Below are 10,253 nucleotides of genomic sequence, written 5' to 3' on the forward strand. Positions count from 1 at the left end.
CCTATGATTGTGGGTTCGAATCCCGGTTCGCCCTGATTATGTTTCTAGGTTTGTCAGCACCATATCCGTGCTCGTGGGTTTCACCGAAGTGGTAAACGTCTGAGACCTGCATTACTTCGGGTCTTCCTCCCACATTAAGCTGACACGCCGCGATATAACTGTAATACTGTTAAAAGCGGCGTTAAACCCAACTCACTCACTCACTAAAAATGCCCTGTTGAGTCAAATACATTGACACAGACACTCGTCTGGTTGTTGGGTTAGTGGTGGTTGCTTCAGCACAGATGACGTATCAACAGGTAGACTACATTTATAATAAAGTAACCAACTTCGTCATATGTCAATTTACGTATGTTAGGGAACATATATGCCGGGTAACAGTAAACAGCAGCTGTGTCCGACGACACGTATATAGCATGACGAAAATCAATAGCCAAATCACAACTAACATGATTCATGTTTTTATTCATCGGCTGATAGCCTATAATGGAAAACCGTGATTGTTGATGGTGACATGAATGGCATCAACAAATCGTGAGTGACTAGTGTTACGCCACTTTTAGCAATATTCCAGCAATATCACGGCGGGGGACACCAGCAATTGGCTTCACACATTGTACCCATATCGGGAATCGAACCCAGGTCTTCGGCGTGACGAGCAAACGCTTTAATCACTAGGCTACCCGACCGCCCCAACAAATCGTAACTCTACGAGGTTAAACTGTAAGGCTTTACATAAGAAGGGTAGATGTCCGATTGGTCATGAGTATGCATTTACTCTACGACGATATTTACAAACTACAAATCACAACAAGGAAGTTAATGTGAATTCGAGGTCAAGACTTGCAGATAACACAGTGAAAGGGGGTGATATAAAAGTTTTATTTCCTTAAGCAACATTCAACAAAGTTAAAATTGAAAAGCACAGTCACAATATAACGCCACGTCGCATGGCCTTCTGACATTGTGTGAGATAACATATGGAGTCATGGTAGGAAAGGTCATGTGCAATCATGTTTTGACAGACGCCGTTTGTATTGTTATCTAGCCTGATAGAGATCCTGTCAAAGCAAACTTCTACCCTTTAAACACTGGTTTTAGGCAAGTACAAAACTAACATTTGTCATTTTGCCTTTTTATCAAAGTAGTGAGTGAGTGAGTATGGTTTTACGCCGCTTTTAGCAATATTCCAGCAATATCACGGCGGGGGACACCAGAGATGGGCTTCACACATTGTACCCATGTCGGGAATCGAACCCGGGTCTTCGGCGTGACGAGCGAACGCTTTAACCACTAGGCTACCCGACCGCCCCTTATCAAAGTAGTGAACAACACAGGTTAGATAAATGTTATTGTGACAATGTGGCCATTCATTTTATTCCAATTATTCCGCAATCTAAAGTCAGAGTTTAGACAAATCATTACAAACGTCACATTAAACCTTCGGCTTTCTTCGGTTTGTTGGTTTTGCGCCAAAGGAGATGGACTTGATGCGTGTCAGGAATTTCAAAACAGTTATTGTTAAGGTACTATTATGGAAATAGTTGAAATCGGAGTGGTCGCCAGAATAGTTTAAAGAAATACACAACACATGAGAAAAGAACGTGATGCTATAATGCACCCGCCAGTATTCCTCTTGGTTGAAGTGCTTCAAGTGTCACCAGACAGGTCTCGTTATTCAGGAACCATTGACGGACTATTGTTTTAACGGAGACACATTCCATAGCATGTAAATACATCAACTTATGAAACATCCTGATTTGACCATTCGGCCAAAGTGTGTGAGGTTCCATGGTAATGTCAATCACGTAGGACAGACAACAACCGAGGATTACCCCCCAACACACACACACACACACACACACACACACACACACACACACACACACACACACACACACACACACACACACACACACACACACACACACACACACACACACCACCCCGTCAACATCCGGTGGTTAGTTTAAGCAAAAAAAACACATTTCTCAAATGGGAAGATGTTCTAGGGCAATAGATGTTTTGTCCAACTGTGGAACTTGGTGTAAGCAGCAGGAACATTTTCTCAAGGCAGATTCTGAGGAATTGGCGTCAGATACTTGTACTTCTCCTTATCTACTTTTCCTTGCGTGAAGTCAGGAGTGGCATATTCGTGTGTCTGATCATGATCCACACTGACATACATATGCACACTTTCAACATATATGTTACCAACACCTTCGTACTCTCTAGCCGGGGTTGACGGAGCAGTGACCTCGCGTGTGCATCTTGAGTCATCCTCTTCCTTCATTGCAGGCCCGTGTCCAGATATCCCGGAGATGGCACGTCTTTCAAAGGTAAGCAGCCTGTAATAAAAATATGTTCTCCTAACAAGTAAATATTTTATACTGTTTTACATGATATTCGGTAGTATTACCTCCCAAGGTTTCATGACACTCAACTATTATGCACTGAAGCTCAACACTGAAGATCGTTGATGGTGACAGTTGATCATGAGTGAGTGATATAGTTTTAATACCACTTTGAAATATTATTTCAGTAATGTCACTTAATCTCTCATTGGTTAGATCCCTGTAACAGTGAGTGAGTGAGTGAGTATATTTTACGCCGCTTTTAGCAATATTCCGGCAATATCACGGCGGGGGACACCGGAAATGGGCTTCACACATTGTACCCATGTCGGGAATCGAACCCGGGTCTTCGGCGTGACGAACGAACGCTTTAACCACTAGGCTACCCGACCGCCCCCTGTAACAGAAACAATTAGTTCAGTTTGTTTCATTTGAACATATGGTCATATATATTGTATTGTTGTTAACAAAACGTTACCCCTAAGTAACACAGTAGAACACAAAATAATAGGAAACACAACCACTGTGGGGATTGCGGTGTTAACGATATGACGACAATGTGGAAGTAGTTATGTGGTCTCGGGGTCGTCGAAAATAATACATGTGGATACAATGGGAACATGTGTTTCACTTTCAGGCTGCAGAACAATAAGTGGGAACCTGTCGAGCTAATGCTTTTTTCTATTGAATTACTTTTCCATGACTGCAACACCTCGCTGAACATTCCCTGTAAATTAAAGGCGCATATAACACGGGGAAGAAAAGGATAATGTTAACTTCAAGATAATATCGTATAGGTTTCACCAATGAGGTTTATTTTTTACCTGGAGGGGGGCACGGGTGGCCCAGTCGTCTAAGGCGCCACGTCCCTTTGGCACGCCAGAAACCGATGATTGTGGGTTCGAATCCCGGTTCGCCCCGATTATGTTTCTAGGTTTGTCAGCACCATACCTGTGCTCGTGGGTTTCACCGAAGTGGTAAACGTCTGAGACCTGCATCACTTCGGGCTTTCCTCCCACATTTAGCTGACACGCCGCAATATAACTGTAATACTGTTAAAAGCGGCGTTAAACTCAACTCACCCACTCACTCACTCACTTTACCTGGTGAGACAACCAAGAGCGCACCTCCTCTTGTAAAAAAGCCCAGCAGCAATGACCAGAAGAAGAATGACAGCAAACACAGGGCCCATTACCAGCCATTGTTCTGTGGAAACAGTAAAGATATATACGTAATCCTCCTATATACTTCTCTTCCGAGTGTTTCAACTGCGTTCCAACTGCGTTTCAACTGCAGCGGTAAGCCTATTTTCATTACCATTAAGATGACCTAGCTCAATGCAAAGCATTCGAATAAGGCCACAACTACATCAAGTACAATCAACGTTGGCATATCAAGGTAGGAGAATTAACTACTTCCTAGATTAAGAGTTATGGATCAATTATGCCCAGAAGGTTCATTCGGATCCAAGAAGTGTACACAATCGGACAATGTATGATATCACCCGGAAAAAAAACAATGGCGTCAGTAAACAATGATGACGTCATATGTTTCCACGACAACCGCCTAGAGTGAAATGAAAAGAAATCAACAAGTTTTTCTGTGAAAAATACAAAGCGAATATAATGTGAATGTCATCATGGAGAAAAATTGTTACTCACCACGTGAACTTAGATAAAACGTTTACAAGTAACTTTAGTACCGCCTAAAAAATCCAGACAATCAATCGTAGGACACCAGATATATTTTGCAATTTACTGGGTCATTGATTCTTTCATTTACATACCAGGAATATGATACTGTCGTTTCACGCAAGACACACCAGGTTTCGAAAAGTTATAAACCGCCACCTTCAATATCATATCAAGTATGGAAAAGTTAGCTGACACATAGTGGTTGAATGGGCTATCAAACATAGATCATTTCAAGAAAATGCAAGATGCACCCAAACCCAAATGACAAGGACCCCAAACTATTTCCATTACATAAAATAGTGTATTAGCAGTCCTGGTTGTGCTAGTTGAAGGGACGTATCATTCACTGAAGATTTAACTCATGTAGTGACCTTCGCTATGACGTTAGACATGGAATTATTGTAATTTGATTCGTATACGTGTTATTGTATGTGCGGTATCTATTTTACGGATAAATGTTTATTGAAGACAAAGCCTTAAACTAGAAGTGTTGAAAAATATGATATGTACCGTGTAATCACAGTATGAAGTCACCAACTGTCAAAGACAAACATTATTTGAGAGAATTATTAATCGCAGTTTTAATTTTTTTTTATCAGGAATAGAAATATCATTAAAATGATAAACACTGCAGGTGTTTGTTATTGAAACAAGGGGTAGGGATAATGTAGCAATAAGTAAACGTTACGATTAAGAGTACCACACAGTTCTTGATTTGAATTCGTTGTTTTTTGTAAATAAGTAGACGGACAACCCTATGAATGCCAACTTCAGGTTTATTGCATCAGCGACGTTACGATTAAGAGTACTACACAGTTCTCAAGCTGGAAAACTGTGTAAGAATCTACATCGAAACTTACCAACTTCTAGAATGCTAATCAAACAGTTATTGCAGCATGGTTATTGAAACCTGGGTTCTTGTTTCCCAACAATGATGTGAAGCCAATTTAACTATTATATTGCAACAATATCGACAAAGGTTGCGTAAAACGATACTCACTCACTCAATCTTGTGATGACATGATCTATTCAATAATATATTATTCGCTTCAGATTAAGCGTTGACCAGAACTATTTGAAACATGTACCAGAAGATACAGCACCTGTTCTTTTAGGACTCCCAATTACTTCTTTGCACTCTGATGTAAACTGATCACAGCTTTGGCAGTCTTGTGCACAAAACTCTTGACAAAATATCCCTGCTCGCCCATCTTGGCATCCCTCAGAGCATATGAGCTGTCCTCGCTGATACTCGCATGTTTGGTGAAGGCACCACTGACTGCACACAAACTCACAGGGATCGGTACAGTTAATGGGACACCTAAAGCAGGCGTTTGTATTTGATGTGCAGATGGCACTGCATGGGAAGCAATGCACAGTTGTGTTACTGATCGAGCAGAAGGATATTGCTGAAATGAAATTATAAATAATACGTCACTATCTATCCATGACTAATGATTTCAGGACCAAACAAGTATATATAATTAGTTTTTTTCATGGTGTCCTTTGATATTATGCATGACTTTATCGGCTCATAGTTATATAAGTTAGTAGAAACACATAATATTTTTAGTGTATAGCTATGTTACCCGTTGACGACACTAAATTAAATTTTGAAACGAAGAGAGTATTTTTTCAATGTCATGGAGGAATTTTTCCTAAATTATTTGATAACGCTATAATTGGTAACTCGGTGGGGTCGGGGTCGGTGTCGGTGCTGTGTATTTAAGAAACACATTGTTATCGGTATTGAAAAGTGACTGTACTGGTCACAAACATCATTGCTGGAATTGTGTTTCGTCTTTAATGCCAAAGGTTTAGGTTTACAGCTAAAGTCGCCATGGCAATGCTCTTTATGTCTCTTTCCCCTAGGAAAGCATCTGCCCGCGGCGTGCGATTCTCAGTGTGCACTTTGGAGGTCATTAGCGGTATACCGTCTGTCTGCCTGTAAACACTATATGTTCATCTAGTACAGAACATAGCACTAACTTTATGATCTATGTAACAAAAGTATAAACACAACCCTTTGTGAGTGTGGAAATAAGACTCACCTTGCGCCATATAGAAGACAGTTGTAATAGCAATGAGGATAAGTTCCATACTGTCCCAAAATGTCCAGATGCAAATGTGTATAAGTAAGAACGAATTGGATAGAAGTAAGGCGCCCGTACAATTCAACAATAAATAATTCTAGTTTTTCATTCCGTGTTGCTTTGATCTACTTGTAGTGACAATGTGGCATACTTCCTCCTACATCTGTGCTCTGTGTATGTGTTCGTGTGTGTGCGCGTACGTGTTTGTGTGTGCTCGTGCATACGTGTGTGTGCGTGTTGGTGTGCCTACATGTGCGTGCGTGCGTGCGTGCGTGCGTGCGTGCGTGCGTGCGTGTTCGAGTGCGCACTTGCGCGCGTAATACTAACAGCATATTTTGTGTCCTGGCTCTTTATATTTTCATAATGCGATTTCTGCGAATTAGAATCGTTTCAGAATCAATTCGGAATAACTAAACGCAGTTTCGCTTCAGATATACAATATTTTTGTCAACTGGGCACGAAATTGTTGTACAATCGCATGACGACTCACGCTGGTTATAAGAGTTTGGTACTTTATAATTAATTTGTACTTATTTGGATTTTAAAAATAACGTTGAAAGGACATCTATTATTTGGGTACGACAAATGGGCAATGAAGTATCACCAGTATCGTTCATCGTACCAGTGTAAATCCCATCGGGAAAGAGTGCACTTTTGAATCTTCTCGCTTATTGTCATGTGAGGACGACGATAGTTTTTATCGTTTAATTTGGTATTATCTATTAAAATGCACATATTGTGGAGATTCTTGATTTGAATTCGTTGCTTTTTGTTTTGGATTTGTGTCGAAAGAAGTGTCAACAACATGCGTTAAATTTAACACAACGACGGTAGCTATTATCAACAGATGTTGCCGAGAACCAAAATGGGAGAGTGAGAGGGTGAGTATGGTTTTACGCCGCTTTTAGCAATATTCCAGCAATATCACGGCGGGGAACACCAAAAATGGGCTTCTCGCATTGTACCCATGTCGGGAATCAAAACCCGGGTCTTCGGCGTGACGAGCGAACGATTTAACCACTAGGCTACCCGACCGCCCCATAACCGCAATGGGGTGAGACAGTCAACACATGATCCTACATCACTGCCGAGAACATCATCTTCATAAATCCGATGCAGGTTGCTGTGGCCGATTACCCTTCCTATTTTCCTGAGATTGAAAAACAAATGTTTTACGTGGTTCCATGACTGAAATATTGATAACGTGATACATAGCCTATCGATACACGTGCCTGACCTGTAACATCCACATTTAAACTGTCGGTGGAAACAGCTTTTGTAGACTAACATTTAGTCTCTGAAATCTTATGTTACACAATATCCTTCTTGACTCTAAAAATATAAAATATTTCCCTATGCTGAATACAGCTAGCTTGAGCTGGCTAGACTTGCTTTTGTATGCGTTTCTAGATTTATTTTTTTCATAAAATAAATATATTCCACGGTCATGATGCAGGACTACAGCCTTTGCATCGGTTCAGTTTATATTTCAACGGTAGCCGAGTCGATATGTTGACACGATGCGCCGCTCATGCGATAGATTTTTATAGTCAGTTTCTGCATACTTTTTCTACAAGCATTATACAGTACTGCCTCTCTGATACTTTAATCGGTAATCCACAGCGGGGAAAAAACCCACACACATTTCCCCCGAGAACAGGAAGCAGTATCACACCACAGAGGTCACGGAGTAGTACTAATTTGAGGAATACTTATACTTATGGCAGAAGCGTCGACGAAAGGAGTTTTAGAACTGAATTAAATTTTTTCTGAAATTGATGTGACGTAAATCTCTTTGCCAATTTTAAACCGTGTCATGTCACAGTTTGGTGTTCGTCGGACATATGGAAATCCAATATAGAATTTGTGGATGCATTTAATTATTGTCTGGCATCTGGCGACTGATGTTAATAAGTGTGACAGTTATCGGAAGATCTGCTGAGGAACAATTGCTTCACATAATTATGTTATTTCACTTGAATCATGTTTTATTTGTTAACTCGTAGTTGTCAGAGGTATGGAGCTGTCCTCAGGCAATCATAGTCTACATGGACACACAAAATGTCGGCGCAATCGGACCACCGGTGGCTATTGTTATAAGGTTAAAAATGCATCTAAAAAACATCAGAAAATGGTAACAAATAAAACCGTTATAGCTGCAATGTGGAGTTACATTAGATGTAATTTGTGACAGAACTTTTAGTTAGAAAGGAATCAATAGATAAAAGACATTTCACATTTATCACAAGTGTATTCCTGACATTTCATATTTATCATTGGATTGGTTCCAGGTTATCGTCCATTAGTTAATGAAACAAGCAGAGAATTTCAAGATATATTTCATTTGGAGCATCCGGGGCGAGTCACAAAATAAATAGAGAGATGAGCAATCTGGCACGTAGGCTTCTGTATTTTTCCGATTACGACACACATGAGTTCATGGTCAGATCTAACCTTTAACGAATGAAAATGAGGTATTGTGACATGTGACAAAGGCAGGCCAGCCCCGAACACTATAAAATGATATCTTCAACATGACGAGAGGAGAGCGCGGTTTGCAATCGATCGAGTCGAATCCTGATCGTTCTAAGTTTTCCCAAGCTAGTGACGAGTCTGGCCGGTCGGATCCTGTCCTGTATTGATAGGTGGGCTGAGAGTATATAGACTATGTGAGTATAAAGCTGGTGTTGCGTTTCTTTATTATGCGAGTACGAATGCGGATAGAGACAACTTGGAGTAAGCGTCGTTAGACCAATCACTCCTTGACTGCGGACAAGGCGAGTTGCAAAGTCATGGCGTAATTGACCATGATGACCAGGAACGGCAATACTTTCAGTAACTGTAGTAGGGTCGCACTGGACGCCCGAAAGCAGTTACCACACTATGGTTAAAATACGGTGTTTTTGAGATCCATAATCCCTGTTTCACACTGAACGGGTCGCACATTTCAGCGAAGATCTGGTTGCATAAAACATGCTCGTGATATAGGCGGAATCGTACAACCGACTCTATTTTTGACAGAAATTTCTTATAAATATGAAAGGGTATTGAGGCGTATGTTCACACTGAACGGATCGCAAATGCAAAACAAAGAACACGTGTTTGAAACTAGAGCTGATTGCTGAAACACAGCCAAGAGGTTGCGGGATCATGTACCATTAACGTAGTCCGAGAAGAAAGAGTTTCATCTTTAACAGGCAGTAGCTCGGTCTTCATTAGGTCTACAGTCGAAATAATTAGGGTTCTGGTCGCTAGTTATTGAGGTAGCCCTGGTACAGGAAACGGCGGAATAAAAAATAATGAATAAATAAACAAAACGATAACAATAGGCATTGAACTCTATTTATGCATTCCTGTTCCGATAGGCCGATTGTGCGTTAAGATTCTTGACTCTTCATGAGTATGATCAACTAGCAACATAACCGCGCTCGATGAGAAACGTCTCTTTGGACTTGCCCTTGCTGTATGCTGAAAGAAGGCACCATTCCACGATGAACACAAAGACAATGAAAAAATCGCATTCACTGTTCTGCACTGCGTATCACGTATATATTCAAGGACGAAGGCATCAATATGTTTAAGTGTTTTTGAAAATTTACTATTATTTGTTGTATATCATGTCGTTATTGGCATGCTTTATGTTTGTGTTCGGGTCTTTTGGTCTCCTTTTAATTCTATCAATGTAATGTTTCAATTATATACACAACATTGCTGTGCTGCAGAGAAACGATGGGTTGATTTACGCACAATTAATAGGGTGCAGATTTAAATACGAGGGCTGGTCAAAATGTTCTAAGCCTAACAAACAAAACCAACAATTGTGAAAATGTTTTTAATTTTATTTTTAAACATAAGCTCACTGCTTTTCAATCCACTTCTCAAATCGATAGTGAAGCATTTCAGTTCCTGGGGTCATCATTAAGGCTTGTTATCCCAGCCTTAAACATAGCTGCCCAATATTTAACAGTGGAATAGCTGGGGCAATTATCCCCATACACTTGTGACATGCGATTATGAATTTCTTGGGGTGTTCTTTTCTCTATAGTAAACAACTTGATGACTGCTCTGTATTTGTTCTTTTGCATTTCTGTGTCCATTTGGACCCCTATCAC

At 40.5% G+C, this 10,253-nt stretch overlaps 1 protein-coding gene across 2 annotated transcripts; it reads right to left on the reverse strand.

Annotated features, from left to right (window-relative positions):
- Positions 1-868: 868 nt before the first annotated feature.
- LOC124148139 lies at positions 869-6,227 on the reverse strand. 2 transcript variants are annotated; one of them, XM_046519103.2, is made up of 4 exons: positions 6,100-6,227; positions 5,152-5,457; positions 3,458-3,560; positions 869-2,348 (listed from the first exon to the last, which is right to left on the reverse strand). In XM_046519103.2, exons 1-4 carry the CDS (start codon positions 6,146-6,148, stop codon positions 2,069-2,071), a joined length of 738 nt encoding a protein of 245 aa, XP_046375059.2. In that variant the 5' UTR covers positions 6,149-6,227; the 3' UTR covers positions 869-2,068. The 2 variants fall into 2 exon arrangements, with proteins under 2 accessions (XP_046375059.2, XP_046375057.2); XM_046519101.2 differs by having other exon boundaries at positions 5,137-5,457.
- Positions 6,228-10,253: the final 4,026 nt, after the last annotated feature.

The sequence above is a fragment of the Haliotis rufescens genome, unplaced genomic scaffold, assembly GCF_023055435.1.
Source record: "Haliotis rufescens isolate VD_foot unplaced genomic scaffold, xgHalRufe1.0.p SCAF_7, whole genome shotgun sequence".
NCBI classification, from domain to species: domain Eukaryota; kingdom Metazoa; phylum Mollusca; class Gastropoda; order Lepetellida; family Haliotidae; genus Haliotis; species Haliotis rufescens.

What these genes read in the sequence shown, in the direction of transcription:
- LOC124148139 (XM_046519101.2), bottom strand. Translation starts at nt 6,148, where the DNA reads ATGGAACTTATCCTCATTGCTATTACAACTGTCTTCTATATGGCGCAA. An exon ending in AACAGGTGCTGTATCTTCTG is followed by an intron (nt 3,561 to 5,136) that starts GTACATGTTTCA and finishes CTGTTTCCACAG; the next exon opens with AACAATGGCTGGTAATGGGC. An exon ending in GCTCTTGGTTGTCTCACCAG is followed by an intron (nt 2,349 to 3,457) that starts GTAAAGTGAGTG and finishes TTTTTATTACAG; the next exon opens with GCTGCTTACCTTTGAAAGAC.